This window comes from Puma concolor, chromosome E4 (assembly GCF_028749965.1).
Source record: "Puma concolor isolate L17-30 chromosome E4, mPumCon1.1.hap2, whole genome shotgun sequence".
In the NCBI taxonomy this organism is placed as follows: domain Eukaryota; kingdom Metazoa; phylum Chordata; class Mammalia; order Carnivora; family Felidae; genus Puma; species Puma concolor.
Window position 1 is genome coordinate 11,874,936 of NC_141683.1, and position 27,377 is coordinate 11,902,312.

The 27,377-nt window shown below is 49.1% G+C and overlaps 1 protein-coding gene across 2 annotated transcripts in view; it reads right to left on the minus strand.

The window, feature by feature from the left end:
• MTARC2 (mitochondrial amidoxime reducing component 2) overlaps positions 1-20,659 on the minus strand; it is a 40,785-nt gene extending 20,126 nt beyond the window's left edge. The window contains exons 1-4 of one of the 2 annotated variants that reach the window (XM_086694421.1): positions 20,164-20,659; positions 14,287-14,460; positions 9,946-10,108; positions 8,851-8,991 (exon numbers count right to left, since the gene is read on the minus strand). In XM_086694421.1, the coding sequence (XP_086550547.1) occupies positions 8,851-8,991; positions 9,946-10,108; positions 14,287-14,460; positions 20,164-20,450 (765 nt within the window). In that variant the 5' untranslated portion in view covers positions 20,451-20,659. The remainder of the gene's footprint in view (positions 1-8,850; positions 8,992-9,945; positions 10,109-14,286; positions 14,461-20,163) is intronic. The other variant, XM_086694420.1, reaches the window with a different exon arrangement.
• Positions 20,660-27,377: the final 6,718 nt, after the last annotated feature.

Consider the following 27,377-nt stretch of genomic DNA (forward strand, 5'->3'; position numbering starts at 1 on the left):
CCAGGAAGACCCCAGGCCAGGGGCTCTGCACGCTGCAATCATCAGGGGGGCCTTACAGGCTCCTCTGCCCAGGCCGCCCCAGGGACCCAGCATCAGGCCTGTGTAAACCCCTCCAATGTGATGTGTAGCCAGTTTGGAAACAGCTGCCCAGGAAGACCTCAACACATTCCTTCTTAGCCAACATCCGCTCATCTTCCCGGCCATGGGCTTCCCAGGGGGTGTTTCATTTGCCCGGTGGGTGCGGGGGAGGACGAAGCAGCGTGGGGCCATGCGGAATCCCACAGAGGTATTCTCATTTCGTGGTGACCGGAAAGGAGCTGAAGCCCTAGGACTTTGCTTTCCATTCTTCAGCTCCCCCTTTTCCGGACCCTAAACGTCTCTAGAGTAAATGCCTCAAGTTACTGAGATGTAAACAAAAACGCAAATGCATAAGGAGCTCTCCTTAAGTAAAGGTACCGACTCCACTAGCAAATCCTTTAAAAACGTGGGTTACTCTGCCCCCTACCCAGGAGTCCTGTCTCCCTTTTCATCATTTTGGCTTTTGTAAATAAGGACAGGCTTGTGCAAGGGCCTTGCTTGAGGCTCCTAACAAAATGGGCAGGTCAGGAAAGCAGCCCAGACGAGGGCATGGGTCCCCTCACTTGAAAGGCAAGCAGGAATCGCCTAAGGGGGGGCTGAGTGTGGCCCCTGAATCCTCACCCACATTCCTCACGCCTCGTCTTGGTGCTTTTCATTCAGAAAGAAAGAAAAATGACTGTTTGGGGCTTTCAGCTTGCTTCTAGCAAAGTCCATGAACATGAGATTTGGGCTTAACTTCTTTCTGCCAAAGAACATTATGCCACAGCACAAATCGTCACCGGCCACAGGCCAGTTAGGCGACGTGAGGAAAGTAACTCAACTTCTCCGAGTATCAGCTTCCACAGCTCCATAAGAGAGGTGAAGGGGCGCCTGGGTGGCTCAGTCGGTTAAGCGGCCGACTTCGGCTCAGGTCATGATCTCACAGTCCGTGAGTTCAAGCCCCTCGTCGGGCTCTGTGCTGACAGCTCAGAGCCTGGAGCCTGTTTCAGATTCTGTGTCTCCCTCTCTCTCTGACCCTCCCCCGTTCATGCTCTGTCTCTCTCTGTCTCAAAAATAAATAAAAGTTAAAGTTTAAAAAAAAAAAAAAAGAGAGAGGTGAAAACACTACCTTCTTCGATGACTACCGAACATTGTTCACCCTGAACCAACGTGAAACATGACATCTTATAACTGCCGAAACTCGGAAGGAACCAAGATATCCTTCAGTAGGTGAATGGATACGTTACACTGCGGTACGTTCCGACAACAGAAAATTATTCAGCGCTAAAAAGAAATGAGCTATTAAACCATGAAAAGACACGGAGGAATCTTAAATGCGTATCACCAAGCAAAACAAGCCAATATGAGAAATCTACATACTGTAGGATTCCAAACATGGGACACTGGAGAAAAGGCAAAACTGCAGAGACTATAAAAAGCTCAGTGGTTGCCAGAGGTGTGGGGGTGGGGCAGGGAGAAGGTGAACAGGCAGAACACAAAGGATTTTTAGGGCAGTGAAAACACTTGCAAGTTTTACAGTGTTGGGGGTGTCATTATACATTTGTCCCGACCCGCAGGATGTACCACAGCAAGAGAGAACCTTCAGGTGAACTGTGGACTTTGTGTGACCATGATGTGTCAGTGTAGGTCCATCCTTAGTAAAAAAAAAAAAAATGTATCATTCTGGTGAGCAACTTTGCTAATGAAGGGGGCTGTGCATATGTGGGGGCAGGGAGTCTATGGGAAACCTTCACAATTTCCTCTCAATTTTATTGTTAACCTATAACTGCTCTAAAAAAAAAAAAAGTCTTGGGGTGCCTGGGTGGCTCAGTTGGTAAAGCGTCCAACTCTTGATTTCGGCTCAGACTGTGATCTCCCGGTTCGTGAGTTCCAGCCCCACGTCGGGCTCCGGGCTGGCAGTGCTGTGGGGCCTGCTCGGGATTCTCTCTGTCTCCCTCTCTCTCTCTGCCCCTCCCCCACTAGTGCATGTGTGTGCTCTCTCTCCTTTAAAATAAATAAATATTTAAGAAATAAAAATAGGGGCACCTGGGTGGCTCAGTCGGTTGGGTGTCCGACTTCGGCTCAGGTCATGATCTCACGGTTTGTAGGTTCGAGCCCCGAGTCAGGCTCTGTGCTGGCAGCTCGGGGCCTGGAGCCTGCCTTGGATTCTGTGTCTCCCTCTCTCTCTCTCTGCCCCTCCCCTACTCACGCTCTGTCTCACTCCATCTCTCAAAAATAAATGTAATTTAAAAAAAAATTTTTAAAGAAAGAAAAATAAAAGTGTTTTTAAAAAAATTACATTAAGGGGCGCCTGGGTGGTGCAGTCGGTTAAGCGTCCGACTTCAGCCAGGTCACGATCTTGTGGTTCGTGAGTTCGAGCCCCACGTCGGGCTCTGGGCTGATGGCTCGGAGCCTGGAGCCTGTTTCCAATTCTGTGTCTCCCTCTCTCTCTGCCCCTCCCCCGTTCATGCTCTGTCTCTCTCTGTCCCCAAAATAAATAAAAACATTGAAAAAAAAATTTTTTTTTAAATTACATTAAAATAAATAAAATAAAAATCACATTTCACACTGTTTCTTAATGTTCTTTCACACACACATACACACACACACATGCATGCACACCCCGGATATAACTTAAACAAAATTTTTGCAAAACCATTTTTTTTAAGTAGGCTTCATACCCAATGTGGGACTTGAACTCACAACCCCGAGATCAAAAGTCACATGCTCTTGGGGCGCCTGGGTGGCACAGTCGGTTAAGCGTCCGACTTCAGCCAGGTCACGATCTCGCGGTCTGTGAGTTCGAGCCCCGCATCAGGCTCTGGGCTGATGGCTCAGAGCCTGGAGCCTGTTTCCGATTCTGTGTCTCCCTCTCTCTCTGCCCCTCCCCCATTCATGCTCTGTCTCTCTCTGTCCCAAAAATAAAAAAAAAAAAAAAAAAAAAAAAAGAGTCACATGCTCTTGGGCTGGCTCAGTAGGTTGGGCGGCCAACTTCGGCTCAGGTCATGATCTCACCATTCGTGAGTTCGAGCCCCAAGCTGGGCTCTGTGCTGACGGCTCAGAGCCTGGAAACTGCTTGGGATTCTCTCTCTCTCTCTCTCTCTCTCAAAATAAATAAACTTGAAACAAACAAAAAAACCAGATTACCACATGTGAACCTCCAGCATAGTGCCTGTGACTTAATACACACATGACAATTGTGAGTGTTGTGGTTACTGTTGTTTTGTTCCTGTTTTATATGGTGTTCTTATCATTGCTACTTCAGGAATGCCTGAAGCCAGGCAGAGGACGTTCTTATTCCAGGATGGAGACTTCTAAGCTAAGCCCCCAGATAAAATCCCAACTCGTCCCAAATCAGATTTGGGGGAATGAAAATGTGGGGGATGATGGTTTGCAAAAACTTTATTTTCCAGCAGCTGCAAAGGAGAGCGTACTGAGAGCCCCCAGTCCACACAGCCAGGGAGTGATGAGGGTCAGGACCCAACCACAGCCGCCTGGCTTCAAGACCTACCACCTCTCTGGAAGCTTCTGGAAGAACAGAAGTGACAGAGTGACAGTGACAGGGAACACACCAAATCTCTGGCAGGCTCTCCCCAGTCCTTCCATACTGCGGAGTGAGAAAGGATATGAACAACATATTCCGGGGAAAAAAAAAAAAAGTCAAGTCCTGTTCACCAGAATAGTGAGCAAAGTTCGGGAAACACTGACCCCTGCAATGGCCAACCACACAGATAAGAAGCATTAGTCAATTGTCCTCTTTTTAAATTCCACTGCTCTGCCTTCCCAGAACCCTCACGCACTGCACTGGCCCAAGAAACGCCACCTTTGAAAATGTGCTTACTATTCAGAGTTACGTAGAAAAAAGTACAAAGTACTTTTCGGGTCACAAAGAGTAAATGTTGCACAATGCATTCTACTATTGCTCTGGATTTTTGCGATAAATAATGGCCTGACTTTTTGCACCATGCTTAGATTTGCTATTTTTTTATTATTAGTTGCTCTATTAAATATTTATGAATATTATCATTAATATTTCATACAGTCCCACTAATTGAAAGGTTATGGTTGTACAACTGCACCAGGTAGACAGGTTAATGCATCAGGCCCTTAATTATTGGGCTTCCTAATTTCAGGAAGAATAAACCGGCAACATTAGCATCATTTTATACCAAGGATTTTTTAAAATGTGTACCATCAGAGGACTTTTCTAGAAAAAGAAGAGTATTCTGCCTGGGGTGCCTGGGTGGCTCACTCGGTTAAGCGTCCAACTCTGGCTCAGGTCATGATCTTGTGGTCTGTGGGTTCGAGCCCTGCGTCACAGGCTCTGTGCTGACAGCTCAGAGCCTGGAGCCTGCTTCAGATTCCGTGTCTCCCTCTCTCTGCACCTCCCCTGCTTGCACTGTGTCTCTCTTTCAAATATAAATAAACATTTAAAAATAAAGAAAAAAAAAGGAGTATTCTGCCTTAGGTATTATGTCAGAAAGCCCATCACCATGCAGGAATAAAACAGAGAACAGGGGCGCCTGGGTGGCGCAGTCGGTTAAGCGTCCGACTTCAACCAGGTCACGATCTCGCGGTCCGTGAGTTCGAGCCCCGCATCAGGCTCTGGGCTGATGGCTCAGAGCCTGGAGCCTGTTTCCGATTCTGTGTCTCCCTCTCTCTCTGCCCCTCCCTCGTTCATGCTCTGTCTCTCTCTGTCCCAAAAATAAATAAACGTTAAAAAAAAAAATTTTAAAAAAACAGAGAACACAAGGTCACTTAACATTTTTTTTAATTAAAAAAAATAAAACTCCACCTACTCAAATTGCCTAGGAGGATGAGATTAGGCTCACATTAGCCTTAGGTTCACTTTGACAAGTTATTGGAGAACAAAATTCTTGGCAGATTCCAGGAAAGCAAAAATCTTTAGCCAGGAATCTGGCTATAGGGCATCTTTTTGGGGCGCCTGGGTGGCTCAGTCGACTAAGCATCCAGCTCTCAGTTTCTGCTCAGGCCATGATCTCACTCACGGTTCATTAGTTCGAGCCCTGAGCCACACGTTGGGCTCAGTGCTGACCGCGCAGAGCCTGCTTGGGATTTTCACTCTCTGTCTCAAAATAAATAAACTTAAAAAAAAAAAAAAGTATCTTTTCTTCTTATTCCCCTGGCTCAAAATCTTACTAAAATTAGTATCTTCAGGGGCACCTGGGTGGCTCAGGCGGTTAAGCGTCTGACTTTGGCTCAGGTCATGATCTCACAGCTCTTGAGTTCGAGCCCTGAGTCAGGCTCTGTGCTGACAGCTCGGAGCCTGGAGCCTGTTTCCAATTCTGTGTCTCCCTCTCTCTCTGTCCCTCCCCTGCTTGCACTCTGTCTCTGTCTCTCAAAAATTAATAAACTTTAAAAAAAATTTTTTTAAATTCGTATCTTCAGTAGAGATAAATCAAGAAAAATTGTATTCCCTAAAATAAAATTCCTCAGAAAATGATGGAGCAATTATAGGATTCCTGTGACAGAATTTTTGCTTCATGTACTGATTTCTTTTTTGTTTTTTCTTTTTTTGAGAGAGAGAGAAAGCGCGGAGAAGGGGCAGAGAGGGGGACAGAGGATCCAAAGCAGGCTCCGCGCAGACAGCAGAGAGCCCGATGTAGGGCTCGGACTCCCGATCCATAAGATCGTGTCTTACTTCGGACACTTCGACTGAGCCACCCGGGCGTCCCCACGGACTAATTTCTAATCCAATTCCCGGCCACTTGCATTACCGCAGAGCATGCAGCATCGAAGGGCTCCACCCTCGTGCACACACTACTAGACCACGGGGGAGAAACAGGCAGGCTAGGCCCCTCTCTCGCACCAGACCCCTTCTAGGCCCTGTACCTAACGGCTATTTTGTTTTCTGAAGGAAGCCCCCCAGATTGTATCAACTCCAAGCCCCACAAAGTCTGGATTTATTCCTGGGGAGAAAAATCGAGACTCTTCCCTCAAGGTGCCGACAGCCCAAGAGCATCAAGGTCCCTTCCTGTCCTGCCTCATCTGTAGCCGCCGGCATGAGACTCCCGAGGGCTGGGGCCTCCAGGGCGGTCATGGGCCTTATCACGAATTTCATGCGGGCTCCAGGTAAGGCCCACTAATCTACAGCTTTTCAAAAAGACCCTCTGGTGATTAAGCACCGCACTGGTGTTCCAGTCTTGGGTCTCCCTTCCTTCCGGGGCACATTCTAGAGAGCTGCCAGAGTTAACAGCAGGCCTGGCACACTGTGCTCCCCTCAGTAACATCTGCTTGAGGGATATAAATACGAATTGCTTCCTTGTTCAAAACCATCACCTGCTCTCAATATCCACAATATAAAATGCAAACCCCTTGGCCTGGCGGGCTCCAGCCAGCTCTGGGTCCAGCCTCCTCCTGCCACTTCTCTTTCGCCCCCAGAGTTCTGTGCTTCTGAAATGCTCCTGGGCACCCCTCAATGCCATGGCCTCGCGTGCTTTTAGGTCTTCAACTGGCTGCCTCTGATCCCCACAACGACCCTCGCTCACCCTTGCAGGCACACAGAGCACACACAGCTATACACATACACAGCATGGCTTCGAGGTGGCTTGATCTGACCCACCCCCACAGCCCCCTTCGACAGGCAGACTTAGGCAGTTCTACTTCTAAACATCCTAGGCACCGGCTAAGCATGTGCATTACAGTTCTTCTCACACCAAGCTGTCATTGCCTTGACGCTCTTCTGCTCATATCAGGGAATTCTGAAGGGTAGGATCTGTATCTTTTCACCTCTGTATCCAGGGCTCCCAGGCACAGTGCCTGGCCCATTATAGATTATCAATTTGGGGAAAAAAAAAAAACATTTTGGGGACACACCTGGATGGCTCAGTTGGTTGAGCATCTGACTTTTTTTTTTTAATGTCTATTTGTTTATTTTTGAGAGAAAGGGAGAGCACAAGTTGGGGAGGGGCAGAGAGAGAAAGAGGGAGACACAGAATCTGAAGCAGACTCCAGGCTCTGAGCTGTCAGCATAGAGCCCGACGCGGGGCTCAAACCCATGAACCGTGAGATCATGACCTGAGCTGAAGTAAGATGCTTAACCAACAGTCTCTTCCTCTCTCTGCCCATCACCTGCTTGTGCCCTCTCTCTCTCTCAAAAAATAAATAAACTTTAAAAGAAAAACATTTTGGGGCGCCTGGGTGGCACAGTCGGTTAAGCGTCCGACTTCAGCCAGGTCACGATCTCGCGGTCCGGGAGTTCGAGCCCCGCGTCAGGCTCTGGGCTGGTGGCTCGGAGCCTGGAGCCTGTTTCCGATTCTGTGTCTCCCTCTCTCTCTGCCCCTCCCCCGTTCATGCTCTGTCTCTCTCTGTCCCAAAAATAAATAAAAACGTTGAAGAAAAAAAAAAAATTAAAAAAAAAATAAATAAATAAAATAAAATAAAATAAAATAAAAACATTTTAATGAATGTAAAGAGAAATTATAGGAAATAGATAACATATGACAGGATAACATCAACAAGTAGAAAACTTCTGTATATACTGCTATTTTTTAAATTACCAAATAAAGTGCCTAGTATGAAAGAATTTATACTACACTGGATGCAAAGATTTATTCTTTTTTTTTTTTCTTTTTTCTAGAGAAAGAGCAAACACAAGCCAGGGAGAGAAGCAGAGGGAGACAGAGAATCTTAAGCAGGCTCCACGCTCAGCATGGAGCCCATAACCCTGGGATCATGACCTGAGCTGATATCAGCGGGTTGAACCACCCAAGGGCCCCTCAATACAAAGGTTTATTCTAAAGGACAACACTTATCAGCAAATAGGGGCACATTTTACTCACACAAAAGGGAATGTGGCCACCCAAGGGGGCAATGAATGGAGAGCCTCTCCCCTCAGAGTCAGCTATTTGGGATTTCTAAACTGGAACCACGACTCCTACACCTCAGAAACTGGAGTTACAAGTCTGAGGTGCTAATGCCAGAACCATCCATTACATGACCAACAAGTGGGTAATACCTCCCAGCTTCAATTTCCTTATAGAAAGGAGACAATAGTACAGGCCTCACAGGGTTTTTGTTGGGATCAAATGAGTAATTTATATGAAGTAATACATTAGTTCGGTGCCTGGTACTCAGAAAACACCCAATAAATGGATTTGTTGTCATTACTTCCAGGGTCCATAAAGCTTAGCCCACCCCCAATGTTTAATAGGACTGCCAACATTTCTTAGCATAGAGCAACACCCAGTTATGTATTTCCATACAGACTGCAGGACAGCTGGGCTCTGATGTGCTTGTCCCTTAGGGCTACAAGGGGCTGTGTCTGGAGAGGGTGGAAATTTCTGCCCTCAGCCATGCAGGAGAGCATGTGGGTCCTCTGGGAGAGAACTCAGGCCATGGCATACAATGTCTCCAGGGCCCTGTTCACAAGCCAGATCTCCTGTATCCTCTCGGCCTCCACTCTGGGGTCTGGGCCTTCCAGGAATCTCAAATCCTTGAGCACTCCTGGCTGTTCTCTTAATCTTCATTTCCTTTTAGTGATCTCTGAGCTATAATGATACAGTCTAGCCTCATTTCAGACTTAATGCAATGTGGAGATCTGATTGCTCACTTTGGGGCCCAGGCATGAAAGGGTGAGCAGCGCACCCCTGAGGCCAGCAAGGTGATGGTGGCAGCAATAGGGACACAACTCCACAAGATTAAGGTAAGTCTCGGGGAAGAAGAGACCCCCATGGAGGGTCTGAGTTGGCGCTGGGTAAAGGGAACAGCGGTTTTGTTAGCGTCTTGATCAGCACGTTAGAGCTTAATGCACAGAAGCTATGAGCCTCTTACCTCCTCAAAGGCATCGCAGCCTGTCACCACAATGCTGGGTCTGAACTGGTCCATTTTCAGTTTCTTCTCCAGCCTGGTATTCAGATCCACCAGGGAGGCTTCCGAGAGGAGCATGATCGGGCTGCAGTCTGGGTAGGCCACCTGAGCCAAGAACATGGCACCATCAGGCCTCACTGGCCCGTGAAATGCCTCAGCCCAACAGAAAGCTAAGCAAAGTCTGGAAGTGGTGTGTACAGGGGGCACAATGCAGAGGGACAGTGGTGTTCAATGAGGGGAGAAGACCCCGCGGTCTTGGAAACAGCCAAAGTCAGTGCCACCGGGCCTCGAAGGGGCTCCCCTCACACACACACAAGGCAACAGCCAGGGCTCAGGGCAGCGTCACCTTCCAGGACTCGCCCTGCTCCTCACTCCAGTGCCCAGCAGTGACCCCCTTCCCACAGCACTGCTGTAAGACAGGCTGCCAATCCACCACACTGTCCCCATAATTTCTTCAGGCGGCACCCATTCACTCCACGTGCATTTATTAAGCACCTGCTCTGTACCGAGCACTGTTCTAGGTGGCGAAACAGCGGTGAACAAAGCATTCAAAAAGCTTGTAGTTCAGGAAGGGGAGGGCTGCCTAAGCGGCTAGCATTTTAAACCTTCTCTCACTGCAAAATCAAAGGCTGTGGTCTCTGGGCTACGGCTGGCCCAGAGGTGGCCTCCTTCAGAAGATACCCTTTCAGTGCCCAAAATAACTATACCACACTGATGGCCAAGGGAGCCCTGGGAGAAAGCCCGCTTCTGTAATTTTAGGAAACCTGGTTCAGTCCCAAACGAACCTCTCACTTCACCTTCCCAACCTGTTTTCTCCTGAGCCCCCCACCTCCCTGGGGGTCACCCCTAGCTTCTCCCTCCACGGTACCTGCCGCAATCTATCCTCCACGCTCCACCTGGAGGCCCTTCCCTCTCTGTCCCCAACACCTGCCCAGAACGCACCCTCCATCCTCCTCCCCTGGGCCATGACTACACTCTCCTAACTGGGATCCCAAGAAGGAAGCCCGACACAGAGGGGTGACTGGCAGAAAAGCCAAGGGCAGCTCTCTGTAAGCTCACCTGGTAATTCGGTACAAGGGTAGAGAAAATTTTCTTCGATGACCTTCCCTTCATGTGATCCTCAAACTGAACCAACCTGAAAGCTTCTGTTTTCAAGAAGCTGGTGAACCACTTAGCTGCCTGGTCGCCACAGTCCCTGCCCTTGATGTCCATCCCAAACAGCCTGGAAGGGTCACAAGAGAACACCAGAGTTATTCTCCTGCCTCAACACCCTGAGAGATTAACGCTAAAGACAGAACAGCTTGGGGGCACCTGGGTGGCTCAGTCGGTTGAGCGTCCGACTTCGGCTCAGGTCACGATCTCGCGGTTCGTGAGTTCGAGCCCCGCGTCGGGCTCTGTGCTGACGGCTCAGAGCCTGGAGCCTGCTTTGGATTCTGTGTCTCCCTCTCTCTCTCTCTGCCCTTCCCCCGCTCATGCTCGGTCTCAATCTCTCTCAAAAATACATAAACATTCAAAAAAAATTTGTAAAGACAGAGCAGCTGGACTGCACGTCTTCAGGCCAAGGGCCAAAGCTGAACAGAAGCAGGAGGGGAATCTGCAGAATGTGCTCCAGGGAAGAGCTTCTCAAAACCTAATATGCCTGCACATCACTGGGATCGTGTGAAATGCTGATCCAGAAGGTCTGACTGGAGCCCGAGCCTGTGCATGCCTGACAGGCTTCGGGGCGGCTAAGCTGCTGGTCCACGGACCACACTTTGAGTAGCAAGGATGCAGGATGCTCTCAGAAGGGACTCTGGTGTGGCAGATGCAGCCTGAGCTTGGAGTCTGGCAGCACCTGAAACTCCACCGTGCTCTACTCTGTGATTTCACGCCAAGCACTCAACTCCCCTGACGCTGTGTTTCCAGTTGTAAACTGGAGATAATAATACAGTACTTACCCACAAGGCAGGCACAGATTCCATTAGATAACACAGTGCTTTTTCTGCTTGAGCACTACTAAAAAAAAATGTTTAAAAGCTACGCACCCCTCACAGAATTGCAAGTGGACATGTAAACTATTTTTATGGTAAGTTTAATTTGTTGTGGAAGATATAAGTTCCGTTGAGTTATAAATATTGACATTTAAAATAAAATTATTGCAGGGCCGCCTGAGTGGCTCAAACCGTTAAGCATCTGACTCTGGCTCAGGTCATGGTCTCGAGGTTCTTGGGTTCGAGTCCCGCATCAAGCTGTGCGCTGCTTGAGATTCTCTCTCTCTCTCCCCGCCCCTCTCCTACTTGTGCTGTTTCTCAAAATAAATACTTAAAAAAATAAAAATAAAATTATTATAAAGTGTATTATGTCTACTAATATACAAATATATAAAATTATGCCCTGAAAGCATGCAATGGAATCCAAATGCCATGGTGGTTTGACACCCACTCCCATCCATTTTAAAAACATATGGTTAAGGTCTTCTTTAATAGTCCACATTTTTTTTTTAGAGACAAGAGTGCCGAATCTTAACCACTAGACCGCCAGAGACAGTTTTAGAGAGAAAAAGAGTATACTCATGATTAGACAAAAAGTGGCGGGGCAGGGATTAGGGAGGGAGAGAGAGGGAGAGAATTTTAAGCAGGCTCCACACTCAGCACAGAGCCCAACATGGGGCTCGAACTCATGAACTGTGAGATCACGACCTGAGCCAAAATAAAGAGTCAGATGCTTAACTGACTGAGCCACCCAAGCACCCTACTGTTTGTTTTCAAATAGGCTTCAAGCCCAGCACAGAGCCCAACACGGGACCCAAACTCACGACCTGGAGATCAAGACCTGAGCTGAGATCAAGAGTCGGATGCTTGGAGTGCCTGGGTGGCTCAGCTGGTTGGGCATTTGACTTCGGCTCAGTCATGATCTCATGGTTTGTGGGTTTGAGCCCCATATTGGGCTCTGTGCTGACAGCGAAGAGTCTGGAACCTACCTCAGATTCTGTGTCTCCCTCTCTCTCTGCAATCCCCCACCCAACTCGCACTCTGTCTCTAACAAAAGTAAATAAACATTAAAAAAATAATTTTTTTTCAAACAAGCCCTGTGCTCTCCGATGTCCCCAGTCCCACTCTGACCCTTAGACTCACTTTCTTTTCAAATACGCCTCTCCAGCCCCCTGTCAAATCTCCATGCTGCTCTCAAGTTTCCTGGGCTCTTTTTTCTCTCTCTCTGTCTCTCTCTCTCTCTAACCCCTCTTCAGGGAGCCATTGCTTGACCTCTGATTAATTCTTAATTCAGTCCCAAAGCCTTCTCAAGGTCCCCTCCTGGCCTTCAGCCTTGCCCCTAAAAGTCTCCTCAAACAACAAATTACTTGGAACAGACTCGACCCCACTGTTCATCAGTTCCCAGAGCACCTGCTCCTGGATCCAGCACATTCCTCAACCCCTGACAGCAACACCCGTGGTTGAGCACACGCTTCTGCCCCCCAGCTTCTGTCCCCCAGGTGAGCCTACTGTGGGCACTTTGAAAAGTAGAAAGCAGCCGGTGGGTAAGAGAATACTAACAGCGAAACCTCTTTCTCATTCCCAAACGCTGCCCTTCCACTGGTCCCTTCTGCCCCATCCCTGCAGCAGGAGGTACCTACCCCTCAGCCATTCGAGGGGTAACCCCTCGGCTTCTCCTATTCTTCCAGAATGTTATGCAAAATCCACGCTCTTCCACATTTGACACAAAATGTTCCATCATCCTTTTTAATTTTTTTAATGTTTATTCATTTTTGAGAGAGAGACAGAGCACACACAGGAGGGGGGCAGAGAGAGAGGGAGACACAGAATCCGAAGCGGGCTCCAGGCTCCGAGCTGTCAGCACAGAGCCCGACGCAGGGCTGGAACCCACGGACCGCGAGATCATGACCTGAGCTGAAGCTGGACGCTTCACTGACTGAGCCACCCAGGCGCCCCGAAGGGTAGTTTTAAGCTCAGACACTTTGCTTGAAAAAGTATACAATCAGGGCACAGGGAGCACTCTGTGGCCGTCCTCTGAGCCTTGGGAACCTATGGACAACCTCAATTTCCACATGCTGAAAATGACAGTGCCCCAGCCTCTAGGACTTCCGGGCAGCACCGGACAAGGCTCCCATGAGCCGTGGCATTTGACAGCCCTGCAGGGGTCCTACAGACTGGAAGGAAGCCCAGGGCTGGAGACTGTCTAGGAGGCCAGAGGTGGGAATCTCCCACATCTGACTGGTGCAACAGGTGCCTCAGTCTCAATCCCAGACCTGAGAGGCTGCAACATCACCTCGAGAAGCTCCTGCACCCCTCTCACCCAACCCTGAGATTCAGCTGGTATAGTCTCCACTCACCGCCTCGTCTGCCTGGCTGGGGGCGGGCTGCCACTGCTGAAGCGAAGCCCCTCCGACTTGAATAAACAGAGACAAACTCTAAAGACTGGCCCTGTGTCCACCCCCCCCCCCCCCCGCATATGTATCAATCACGCTTTCGTATTTCCTGTCTTTTTGATGCTTTGACATCCTGGGATCTTGCCAACGTGGAAGGAACTGTCCTTCCCAAGTCTGGTCAGTTCCTATGGGTAGTAAACGACCCACCTGCAAGGGCGCCTTTCGTGTGCATGACAACCTATCCAGAGCCCCCACCCCAGCCTCCTCCCCTGTCTGCTTTTACGTTCCAGGCCACTGTCACCCTGCCTGAATACTGAGGGCCAGGTACCAGACAAACAGGGACAGGACCTCTATGCCCCAGAGCCCACTGGAATTACTCAAACTAGCCAATCCTAAAGCTGTTTATCCTGCCGTGCCCGGTACCTCCTGTGGAAACCACAATAAAGGCTCTTGCTCACGTTCCCCCTGACCTCCCACCCTACCTCAGCCCCCACCTCCTGACCAACCCTGGGGTCCCTCTATGTGGCCCTCTATGACATGCCAAGCCGCCTGTTTCCAGGGATCTGTATGTCCTTACACATCATGGTCATTTCCACATCTGCACTCCTTAGCATACCTGATTAAGACAAATCCCAGGGACCCTGGATACAGCTCTCTGCCTCATCCACTCGCACCTGACCACGGGATTGATCCCAGCCCAGGACAAACCTCTTAAATATTTCCTTTACTGGGGCACCTGCCTGGGTGGCTTAGTTGGTTAAGCATTAGACTCTTGATTTCGGCTCAGTCATGATCTCAGGGCTCATGGGATTGAGCCCCGAGTCGGGCTCCATGCTGATAGCATGGAACCTGCTTGGAATCCTCCCCCACCCCTCTCTCTCTTTCTCTTGCTGTCAAAATAACCATACATCTTTAAAAAATATTTTCTTGACCAAACTCATCAGCTACTATAGACACTGTAACAAGACAGGGTGCAGGGAGAAGCCCGCAGGAAAATCAAGTCCGCTGCAGGTCCCCGGAGGCCCCAGGCAGCGCACCTGCAATCATGCAGCTTGTTTGAAGAAGGCAGCTTGCCCGGCAAAACCAGCTGGTCCATGCCCGGAGCCCTGAGGATCAGGCGGTCGCCCTCATAGGTGATGGACACCAGCACCAGGCGAGGCTCCTGCCGGGCGGTGACCATGTGCCCATCTTCCTTAATCACCAGCCAAAACCTGCCAAGGAACAGACGAGAACACACTCAGAAAAGCCTCTTCCCCCTTCTCAGTGGTTTCCATCTAGCTTTCTATTTCACCAAAACCCTCCCCCTGCCCGCACTCAGGATCCAACCATCTTTTCCCAGACAATTATCCAGACCTGGCCAAATTCTTTGGGTCCAAAACATGGTGCCCCCAAAAGGAGCTTCTTTACAAGAAACAGCCCTGGGAGAGAACATGTGCCCAATGCGTGAAAATCCCCAGTTCTTGGGGCACTTTGGTGGCTCAGTCCAACTTTGGCTCAGATCATGATCTCGTGGTTCATGAGTTCGAACCCCACATCAGGCTTGTTGCACTGAAGCTATTGTCAGCATGGAGCCCACTTCAGATCCCCTGTCCCCTCTTTCTGCCCCTCCCCTGCTTGTGCACTCACATCGTCTCTCTCTCTCTTTCTCTCCGAAAAATAAACATCAAAAAAATAAATAAATAAAAAGGGGCACCTGGGTGACTCAGTCAGTTAAGCGTTCAACTTTTGGCTCAGGCCATGATCTCACGGTTTGTGGCTTTGAGCCCCACATCGGGCTCTGTACTGAACAGCTCAGTACCTGGAGCCTGCTTTGGATTCTGTGTCTCCCTCTCTCTCTGTCCCTCCCCTGCTGGCACTCTGTCTCTGTCTCCCAAAAATAAATTTAAAAATGTTAAAAAAAATTTTTTTTTGAAGAAAAGAAAGTCCCCAGTTCCAAAAACCCAGAAAATGAAGCTGATTTAGGGACCTTCCCTTCACCGCTTAAGTAATTATGGTGCTCAGTTTGGGGCTTTGCTTTGGTCAGAAACTTCCCTGTGTCTGTTCAACACTCCTCCGAGCCCCTGGTCGAAGCGAAATGTCTTCTAGGTCTTTTCGCTGTGGAACCAGATGGGGCCAAAACTGCTGGCCCAAGTCATCTAGAACCCTAGACAGATTCTTGTTATGTCCGTGATTCTGAAGGATGCAAACGGGCCTCCGCTCTGTTTAACCTCCCATGGCCCGCAGATCTGTCGTCAGGAGACCCCCAATTAGCCTTTCTTCCTTGTGCGCATGTTCTGATTCAGAGAATGAAAATTCTCACAAACCACAAGTTAGATCAGAACTCGACTCATCTCTAGAGAGCTGCTATTCCGGCCTCGGTTTTCACACTACATCCTATCTGGGGTGGGGGTGGGGGGGATGGGTAAGCTGGAAAGGGGAAGGGAGGCTGGTCCGGGGAGGTCGCCTATGCTTTGATCTCCAGCAGAGTGCATGTTTTGGGTTATTCCACACACACTCTTTGATTACTAAAAAAAAAAAAAAAGAAAAAAATTTAAAAAGCGTTCTGCCCTCTAGAGAGTAAGTTTCAATATCCTTTTTTTTCAACATTTTTAAATGTTTACTTGTTTTGAGAGAGAGAGAAACAGAGTGTGAGCTGGGGAGGGGCAGAGAGAGAGGGAGACGCAGAATGCAAAGCAGGCTCCAGGCTCTGAGCTGTCAGCACAGAGCCTGATGTGGGGCCCGAACCCACGAACTGCAAGATCATGACCTGAGCCAAAGTCAGATGCTTAACTGACTGAGCCATCCAGATGCCCCTCGATACCCATTTTAGACAGAACACAAGTGCAGCGGGTGAGGAACTCTGCGGGCATTGATGTACAAGCAGCAGCTGAAAGCTGGGGCTTTCCAAACGTGAGTAGGACAAAAAGGACAGAGCCTTCCAGAATGAGGGGCAGCTCCTCTAAGAGAGACATTTCCAAATATGACTGGAACCAAGTGGGAACGCCTGCAAGAACCTGATGAGGATGTCTGATCTCAGAGTGCAGACAGCTCAGTCCCTGCCCTCACCGGACCCTAGTGGTGTCCCTTCCCCCCTCGCTGGCACCTGTGCCCTGTTAACCAGCATGCGTGTTGGTGTCCAGGTATGGCAGGGGAGGTAGGACCGTGCAAAGGCATCTTAGGAACTGTCTCGGCTGTTCCCATCCCGGACCTGGTGACGCTGGGCAGTAGCAGGCTCCATCCCTCTGAGAAGCCACCTCATTCCTTCTAGGTAAAGAAGGTTCCCAGGGTTGTCTGGCCTACTCATCTATGGGGTTCTGTGGCCAAGGGAATCCCTGCTCCTCCGTTACAGCTCCATTCCCCCCGGGGCTGGGCCCTGTTCCTATTTCCAGCCTCATCCGTGGGTGCGGAGTTCCGGGTGACCCTGCTCTGGTCAACCCCACCACCGCCGGCACTCCGAACTGGCCGCAAGTCTTAGCACCAAACAAGACTCCCTCTGAGATCTGCACACAAGCCAGACCCATGTCCCAACAGGTGTCTGCAGGTTATTTCTGACAGCGAGTCCCTCGCTGAGCTGAGTTTTCTCATCCCGCCCCCGCTTCCCCCGTCCACCTCCACTTTAGCCCTTCCCGCGGGCTCACAAGCGCCGCCCTGCGCTCCCGCCGGTGGTATTGCAGCACAGGAGGTCACCCCCGGGTGTTCACAGTGAGAAAGGCGGGGGGGGGGGGGGGGGGGGGGGGGGGGGCGGGGGGGGGGGCGGCGCTGGACATTTTACGCCACCTGCTGCAACCGGAAAGGCAAGTGGCGGCTTGCAGGAAGTCTAACACCGGGACGGGACAGAGACACCGACCCAAGATAAAACGCTGCTGCCTGTAACATACCGCGACCACCCTCATTACCCTGTCCACTGGGGTAATGCCATTTGTCATCTCTTGCACACAAACGATGCCCAGTGAATGAACAATCATCTCTGTTCTGCCAGATCTGAAAGAACGTTAAGTCTGGATTGTGGATTCTTCATGACCAAGTTGTCCCAAAATGAACACCTTCCTTTACGCATAAAGCATGGGTGTGTGGTTTAAGAATCAACGCAGAGGCTGCAGCTCATATTCTCCAAAAAAAAAAACAAAAAAAAACACCCAGCGGTGCCCTGAACAGCCACAGAGGTGGGAGAGCAGAGCCCAGGACAGCTGGAAAACCTTATTTCTAAACTTAGAAATCGGCCTGGGAAGTGGAAGTGCCTGAGCCTGAAAAAGGGGGGGGGGAGGGGGGGAGCACGGACCTGGTGACAGCAGGAGGGTAAAGTCAGGAGGAAATGACACTCGGGATAATAAATTAGAAATCTCATTTCTCCAGGAGATCAGTCTGTGCACAAAACATAAAGGGCTGGCTTCAGCAGGGGTACGGCAGATGCACGAAAGACTGAGTCATATATGCCCACTAAGGAGAGCTGGATTTACAAGGTCAAGGAGGGCAGCCAACCCTCCCCCTGTCTGTGCCAATCAGGCAAGGCCAGCATTCTGCTAGGCGGCCTCTAAACCAGCTCAAAGTTCAAGCCAAACATTCACAGATCTGTTCAGAGCTCTGAACAAAACAGTTCTAGAAATCAGAGACACAGAGCCCTTTAGAGAGGAAGAACCCACCCAGCTTCTTAGAAGGGTTCCAAAGACACAGGTTCAAAATGGAATTAAATACGAGAGGTCTTTTCCTGCGTTAAAGGCTAGTAGTAGTTTCGTTATGAAAGTCTTAGGTTGAGAGAACAGCGGTCACTTAGCAGAGTTCTTTCCAGCTTGCTTTCGATTACCCTTCAATAAATGAAACCTAGATTAAATAGCCTCTTTGAGATCGTCAAGTCCAACCCCTCTCTTTAGTGAATGAAAAACAAAAATGAGGTGCAGGGAGGTTAGAAGACTGGGCCCGGGTCTCCTGAGGCTCAGTACAACCTTTGCTTTTTTAAATCACACTGCCTTCAGAAAAAAGCGTGTGATTGCTGCACCCACAGAGCTCTGAGTTCAAATCCCTCCAGCACATAACTGTTTCGTGATCTTGGGTTAGACGCTCATCCTTTCTGATACTGTGTTTTGTTTTTGTTTGTTTGTTTTGCAGAGTGGAGATAATATCTAGCCCACAAGACTGTGATGAGGCTTGCATAAGATCATCTACGTGACAGGATTCAGCTCGGGGTCTGAGGCATCCGATGCACTGAGTCAATGTTCCCCTGCCTTGCCCTGTCTCATCCCAGTCTCCACACCCCACCACCGCACCCAACCCCACGCATTTGTTGTTCAAAACAAAGTTGTTGTTTTTTTTTTTTTTTCATTTACGGAAGAAAGGGGTTGTTTTGAAAGTGCAATAATCACAGCAAAGCAGTGACAACCAGAAGTGGGAAAACAGTTATTAGACGATCAAGAGACACGGATAGGAACCGGAAATCCCTCTTGAGAAATCACTTCAGTCCTTCAAGCAGGGAAGGAAGTAGCACAGCCACTTTCTCTGGATGTGCATCATGAGAATTCGCTCCTCGCTGTTTTTGGAGTGTGTCCAGTATCACTAAAGTGAAGTGGTCTTCCCAGCAGTAAGAAGGCTTTTCTAATCGGTCACGCTTGAACAAGCTGCGACCAAGCTCTTCTCCTTACTGGCCCCCAGACACCACCCTCTCATCACAGAATCAGATTCCCCCGGGGAGATTTAGACACGACTTGAGATGGCTTCACTCTTGGTGATTCTGATCCCATAGGTCTGGGATGGGACTCCCAGGACATTAAAGTTTTAAAAATCTCTCCAGGATTAGAAATCCGGAAGGAGGTGGATGGAAACTCCCCAAGAGTTACACGGTTGGCATACACGGTATTTCTCTAGGACAGGGTGTGGAGTTTTTCAAAGCTGTGAGCGTCCACATTTGTTAAAGACAGCTGTCTTCGGAGAAGAGTGAATCCATGTGTCGTAGAGGGACCTCAGGGCAGCAGACGGCCGCTGCTAGAAGATTCCTTGAACAATCACCTCGCAAACCTCCTCCTCCCTATACAGAGAGGACCACAGCAAAACCATCCCAGATAGGAAGGCATCTTAACTGAAACAAACAAAAGACGGGGATTCTGTTCTTCCTTGTTCACTCTTTCTAGAGTTTAGCATCCTTCACCATATCGAGCGAGCCTTCCAGATATCCTGCATAATTCTGCGTCAAGGAGTATGTTTCTGTAGCCTCACCTTTGGGATGAGTTAAACGACAGGATACCTTTTTCTTTTCTGAGAGAGGAGAAATGAAATTCCTATGCGCCAGGCCTTATGTGGGTGGAAACTTTACCTAAAGTTCTTCCTTGAGGACCACTCTGCCTCTGGAGAGAGGGGATACACTCTTCCCTTAATGGCAAATATTATGTTTGCAGCCCCCCATACTCCATCTCCCCAACACAAAACTTCACTCTGCTCATTACTTACGAAAGCGGGTCAAGTCTCCCCACCTCCTGGGTCTCCTAGGCACCTTCCCCAGGACTAGAGACCTGTGAGGAACAAACTCCAGCAAGCCCAAAGCCAATGTCCTTGAACAAGACTTGGTTTCAGCGTTGCTGCGGTCCGCCCACGAGTGCTCATAGCATTTTATTTTCTACCACTGTGCTACAGACCTAAGATAGAATCAGAAAGTTCAGAACTAGCAAGAGACTTGGGAGACAACCGGGTCAGCCCCGTCCTTCTACAAAAGAGGAACCTCTCATCTAGAGAGGGGCAGGGGTTTGCCCCTACCTACCTACCTACCTTTCCAAATCTGAACAAGACAGGAACTGACCTTCCCAGGTAAAGGATCAAAGGCAAGGCGTCCAACAGGCAGCCCAGGAAACGCCGGAGGCAAACCTCTACTCTCCCTCCCGCGAGCGGGCCCCCACCCGATCCCCGGCAGGTTTCGCGCAGCCCCGGCCCGGTTCGGCCCGGCTTGGCCCTACCTGTCCCGCAGGTGGCCGCAGCGCAGCCCCAGGGCCGTGCACTCCGCCGCGCTCACCGCCACCCCCTTGCAGGACTTGACCGGGTAGATCCAGAGCTGCGCCACCGTGCCCACCTGCTGCAGCCGCCGGCGCCGCCTGGACCGCGCGCGGCGCCAGGCGACGGTCCCCAGCGCCACGGCGGCCAGTCCCAGCGCGGTCACCGCGAGCCAGCCGGGCCGGGGCTGCGCGGGGAGGCGCGACGCGGGGAGGCCGAGGCGGCCCAGGGCCGACGAGCCGGCGGCGCCCATGGCGGAGCGGGAGCGGGCGCGGCGGGGGGGGGGGGGGGGGGGGGGGGGGCGCGGAGGCTCTGGAGGTTCGGGCGCGCGGGACGAGCCGCAGTCGCCGGGTCGCCGGCCCTCTAGTCCCTGCAGCACGCGCCCAGGTGGCAGGCGGCCGCGCGGTAACCGGACGTGAGACTGCAGCTCTCCCCAAGCTGCGCGCGCCCCCTGCCTGCGCCGCGACGGTCCCCGCGCAGGACCACCCCTCGGGCCGCCCCCGCGCTCTCCACGCCCCTTTTCGCGCGCGCCCCTCGGCGGCCGGGTAGCGCGCTCCCAACTGAACCCGGGAAGCAAAACCGCGGGCGGAGGAGCGCGAGGTTGTGAAACGTTTAGCAACTACTTGCTCTGGCGGATCCCTCCGGGGACTGCGGGACTTCCCTCCCCCCCCCCCCCCCCCGCTCCCCGGAAACCTCTGCACCGACAGCGGACCCAAGGCCAGCGTGGCCTCTGGCAGGGTGAGGCCCGGTCCCCGGGGTGACCCCGGCCCCCCACCTCCAATAAAATGCCTGCCCGAGACGGAGCTCCCTGCTGCAAGGACGCTTCACTGCTTGTTCCGGCCCACATCTGAGGACACACCCTGACCTCCAGGTCCTAGAACATTCGCTCAGAAGGGCTCACAAGTGTGAATCCTTCCTCTGTCCCTCTGAGATGTGCATGTATCTTCTGCAACTCAGAAATGTCTTTCTCAGGGACCTGAGAGCCTTTCTTTTGAAAGAGAGTTGTCGAGAAGGACAGGGCTTGTCTCCGGTGTCTGTGGGAGGACGGAATCCTGTCTTCAATAATTGCCAGCTGGCAGACACAGCCTTTTGTCGTTTTTCACTTGAGCGCCACACCCCCCCCCCCTTCTCCCTTTAACCTGCCCAGTCGCTTCTGCCCAAATGGCACTGGATCTCAGCTCTTTCCCCTCCTATCACTAGTTACTGAATAAGATTTGTTTTCCCTGCTTTAATGTCTGGCTGTAGTTCATCTTGACCAGCTCCATTCATGCAGGCTATTTAGTGAACAGGGGATTTTCTTAGACTAGTTCAGGTTTGAGGCTGTTTATTATAAAAAAAAAAAAAAAAAAAAAAAAAGGCGGGGGGAGGGGGGCGCCTGGGTGGCTCAGTCCGTTGAGTGTCCGACTTTGGCTCACGTCATGATCTCTCGGTCCCTGAGTTCGAGCCCCGTGTCAGACTCTGTGCCGACAGCTCAGAGCCTGGAGCCTGTTTCGGATTCTGTGTCTCCCTCTCTCTCTGACCCTCCCCCGTTCATGCCCTGTCTCTCTCTGTCTCAAAAAAAAAAAAAAAAAAAAAAAAGTTAAAAAAAAGGTTCTTAAATTGTGGCACAGTTCTGGGAACATTTAAGAAGGCAACCATGAACCACCTCCCAAATCTGCATCAGTCACCCTCCGGGGAAGAGGGCCACCTTCCACGGTGGCGGGAAGAGGCTGGAGAAGGGAAGGGAGCTGGAGGAGAAAGGCTTCCTCTCACTGTTCCTTGTGAAAGTGAAAGTCAAACCCCCACCTGAACTTCCCCATCTCCAAATATATATCTAACTAAAACACGGGTGGTTAGAGTACCGACCCAGGAAGCAGAGGGGGAAAGAAGAGTCTAAAAGGTGAATATTGCCCTTGTCCAGCCAGCCCCTCGAAGGGAAGATGGGTTCCCGGCAGCCAACAGAGCAACCAACAGAAATATTAATTAGGGCCACCCAGTAGTACTTCTCTCCCGGGGAGATGTGCAAATCAGATGATCGGAGTGTGGTGATAATCAACCTTCAACTCATATAACAGGTCTTATGGGTGACACAAGCTAAAATAGTGTAGCAACTTCAAAATCTCAACAGTCTAATAAAGTACAAATTTATTTCTCGCTTAGATCCCAGTTCGGTGCAGGCCAGCACTGGAGCCCTAGTCAATGCAGCCATTCAAGGACCCAGGCACCTTCTGGGTTGTTGCTCTCCCTTCACCTAGACACTGGACGACCTCCGCATTCAGCCAGTGAAAGGAGAAAGAAAACAAGGCTCTGGAGTCGGAGGTTTTAACACTTTTTTTTTTTTTTTGAGAGAGACAGAGCACAAGTGGGGGAGGGGCAGAGAAGGAGACACAGAATCTGAAGCAGGGCTCAAACCCACGAACTGTGAGATGGTGACCTGAGCCAAAGTCAGACGCTTAACCAGCTGAGCCCCCCAGGCGCCCCTGCGAGACAGGTTTTATACGGGGTGGTCCTAGAAGTAGTGCACGACTCTTCTGCTTACCCCCATCCAAGCACACAGCCACATCAGTAGAGAGGCCGAGAGGCTCGACGGTGTTCAGGGCTGTTCACGCAGATGTCGTAGAGCTGAATAAGAGAGGGAGGAGGGGATACGAAATCTAGTCTATCTGTTCCCAGCCAGAAGAGGTGAATCTGGAACTGATAACACGAGCACTCTCTACCCGTGCTGGTGCAGCACCCAGAGCCTCTTTCGGAGAATAGCCCCCTCGGGATTATTTCTATACAAACGTGCTATTACATGGGCCTCCTGTGTTGAAGGAATCCACCTTTACCACGCGGACCATGAAACCAGAAGTAACAGTAAGGCAACCAACCATCTATGACGTGATTTGATCCAAGACCTTATGTGGCAAGAAAAGTCCTCATTGGATAGCACAAAGTGGCCCAATTAGAGCTCTAAGAAATTATAAATGGGAGGTGCACGCAGGAAGGAGGGTCACTGAACAAATCTCCAGCAGCCCCATGTTTCTGAGCAGTGATCTCTTGGGCCCACTATGCTCCACTCTGCTCAAATCCTTTTCTGTCTTCCTCCCTGTCTCTAAGTAGACGACCTTGCTTCCAGATTTGGAGCAATAGAAGGCATCATCAGAAAAGCCTTCCTCCCTCCCCCACTCTGTGCCCCTAAATGTACACACTCTCATTCACCCCTTTTGTGCGCCCCTTCCCCCCTTTCTCCTGTTCGGTCGGTCAGATGTGCTTTCTGCTGCCTGAGGCTCACTCAGCCTTGGCGCCTGGGATCCCGTGCCTGCCCTGGGATCTACTGACTCAGCATCACCTTTCTCTCCTGAGCCTTCAGGAGCTTTCTCTCATTGACTTAAACACACAGAAGGATTTTCCATCATTTACAAACACTCCCTGATCTATCCCCTTCCCCTCCTGTTTACAATCACACTTTTGAATGGATTGTCTACAGACCCTGTCTTTCTCACCCCTCACCTGCTACTCCATACAATCTGGCTTCCATCCTCACAACGTCTTGAACTGCTCTTTGCCAAGCCAATGTACATGTCCCTCTCTCCCCTGTTCTGCTTTTATAGGACCTGGTAGTTGTTTTTTGCCCCGATGATCACTATCTCTCTTTCATCCCAACTTACAATTTATAAATATTTCAAACCTACAGAAAAAGGGCTCCTGGCTGACTCAGTCAGTGAAGGGTGCAACTCTTGATCTCCGGGTCATGAGTTCGAGTCCCACTTTGGGTGTAGAGATGCCTTAAAAAAAAAAAAACCTACAGAAAAATTAGAAGTATGATACAACTACCTAATCGAAATTCTTCATCTGAATTATATAAATCCTTCATCTAAATTATACATGATTAGGGGTGCCTGGGTGGCTCGGACAGTTAAGCATCTGACTGCGGCTCAGGTCATGATCTCGTGGTTCACAGGTTCAAGCCCCCACGTTGAGCTCTGTGCTGACAGCTCGGAGCCTGGAGCCTGCTTCAGATTCTGTGTTGCCCAGTCTCTCTCTGCCCCTCCCCCATCATCCTCTGTCTCTCTTTCTCTGAAAAATAAATAAAACAAATGTATACATTATATGTAGTTAACTTGCCGCATGTGTTTCTCTTTATCTCTCTTTCTTTCCATTGTATGTATATATATATATTTCCTAAAACGTTTCAAAATGGGTTGCAGACATCATGGCATTTATTTTTAAGTATTTGAGCATCTTCTAAAAATAATAAAATAAAGCCTTGGATTGCGAGTAGCTTGTTCTGCGAGTGGTCCACAACATGAGGAAACCTTTCTAACCAATTTTAACTTGATAAACAAGCGATGTCTTGCGATATGAGTAGTATGTGATGTCAAATGGCACATGATCACGACTGAACCAATGATTCCAATGAGATTGGTTCCAACTGAGCCAATGAGAGAGAGACAGAGAGAGAGAGAGAGAGATCTTGCTGTGGGATTGTTGGCGATCGTCTCCCATGCTCAGATGCTCGGTCTCAGGCCACAGTGTTTGGCAGAAATAGATGCCCACAACTGGCACCACGTATTTTTTGCCACTTCAACGTTCCTATGGACAGTCCTTTGCTTTTCCATATAAGAGTAAGCTTAGGAATGCTTTGCTTCATTCTAGGTCAGGCCGCCTGCAGATGTATAATTGATTTCATTTCATTTAACAGTATTTCATTTATCGAATGCTCGTACAGTTTTCTTCTAGAGAAAGGCATATGTTTGCCCCCCACCAATGGCTCTGTTTTCATGTTAATCGCAAGTGAGTTTCTGGACTTCAGGGAACACCGGCTCCCAAAGAACAATGACATCTTCTATTTGAGTTTGGAGGGAGGGTATTGGTGCGGAGTTTGCCTCTTGCTCCTCATAGAATGACATAACGACATTAAAACTGTAACCACAGCATGAGCCACATATGTAAATTACATGAAGACGGGTGCATTTAAATATCTGCAAAAGGTGTGGCCTTGCTAATGAGTAAGAATTTTAAAAGAATACAAAACGGAATGGACGTAGCAGTACGCTGATTGAGCTCAGTCAAGTGCTGTGGCAACCTGGCTGACATTGCAAAATCATCAGTAGTGAGGATCAGCGGCATAGGAGAGCGGCTACCCCATTAATAGGACATGAACTTGAAGTTGTTTATTGGCATAATAGCTGGTAAAAGGGCTCCACCTGCTAGCCTGGGGATCAGAAAAATCTTTTGGGGTGTCTATAGCTCTAGAGTCCCCTGTCTCAGCCAAAATATTTACTCAACTTAAAATCTCATTCACCTGCAATAAGATCTCCAAAATTCAAACTTAATAAAATAACAGGAAGATTTAGAATTTACTTGAGACATAATGCAGCAGTAAAAGTTATTACAATAGTGTTACACATAGGAATAATCTTTGCAGGTTTGGTAGCTCAAGTATTTTAATACTTAAGTGAGTTTAATATATAAGAGAATAGTGAGGAATGTTAGAATATCTAAAAGATTAGGGAAGTGGGTGGGGCGCTGGGGCGATGGGTGAGATAGGTCATGGGTATTGAGGAGGGCACTTGCTGTGATGAGCATCCAGCATTGTATGGAAGTGATGAACCACTAAATTCTACACCTGAAACTAATATTACATTGTATGTTAACTAACTGGAAGGCAGATAAAAACTTGGGGGGAGAAAAAGAATATCTAAAGGATTAACCTTGAGATTCCAATTTAAGTTGTGCACTTGCTTGCTTGATTTAGATTTTTTTTGGTGACTAAATATCATAACTAAAAAATGTCCTAGGGGCATCTGGGTGGCTCTCTCGGTTGAACAGCTGACTCCAGATTTCAGCTCAGGTCATGCTCTCATAGTCTGTGGGATCAAGCCCCACATGGGGATCTGCACCAACAGTGCTGAGCCTGCTTGGGATTCTCTCTTCCTCTCTCTGCCCCTCCCCCACTCATTCTCTTTCTCTCTCTCTCTCTCACTCTCTCACTAAACTTAAAAAAATTAAAAGTTAAAAAAATTTTTTTTAAAGAATTCCAATATTTATACGTTTCATTTATTAGATTGTAAGAACTATTGAAATTCCTGGAAATCTCTGCTTATTAATCAAATAGTTGAAGTACTTAGAAAGAAAAACATTAAATTTACAAATGCAATTCAAAAGTCTTTAATGCCAAACATGAATCAAAAGCCCCTTTAAAAGTGATTGTTAAAAAAAAAAAAAAAGAATGAATGATAAAAGAAGAATAAGCTATGTAAAGTGAGTTTAAAATTTAAGGAGATTGGGGAGGCTGCCTGGCTCAGTCCCTTAAGCATCCAACCCTTGGTTTTGCCTCGGGTCCTGATCTCACAGTCCTCCCTCCCTCTCTCTCCGCCCCTCCTCCACTCACACTGTGTCTGTCTCTCTCAAACAAATACATAAACTTCAAAAAAAAAAGTTTAAGGAAATTTTGGGGGCACCTGGGTGGCTCAATGGGTCAAACAAACAACTCTTGTTTTCAGCTTAGGTCATGATCTCACAGTTCGTCAGCCTGGAGCCTGCTTGGGAATCTCTCTCTCCCTCTCTCTCTGCCCCTCCCCCCACCCTTGGGCGCATGTGAGCACTCTCTCTCTCCTCAAAATAAATAAAAATAAAACATCTTAAGGAAAAAAGAGGGCCAAGAAAAATTTAAGGAGATTTTGGGGGCCCCTCCCTGGCTGGCTCAGTAGGTAGAGCATGTGACTCTTGACCTCAGGGTTGTGAGTTTGTGCCCCACATTGGGCATAGAGATTACTCAAAAATAAAAATCTTGAAGAAACGTTGAAGGAGTTTTTTCAAAAATTGTATTTAGTTAACAGGTAGTGCAATATTGGTTTCAGGAGTAAAATTCAGTGTTCATCTGTTCATCTGTTTTGTTTCTTAAATTCCACATATTAGTGAAATCATATGGCATTTCCCTTGCTTGAAGGAGATTTTTGAACTTGAAACTTAAGGAAATAAAATAACAACAACAACAAAAAAGTAGCCTTTTTTAGGGCTTTAGGGTCCTTGCACAAAATATATACATAGCTGGGCTTTCGTGACACCCCAGAGTTACCATACGTAAATTTTGTGTGAGAATCTGTATTCATATAATAGTAATGGTATCATCAAAACACCTTGCTTTACAATTCATGGACTAATTTGGCATGCAGAGAGGTCGGGGCTGAAGTCTGAGAGAAAGCTTGCACGTTGC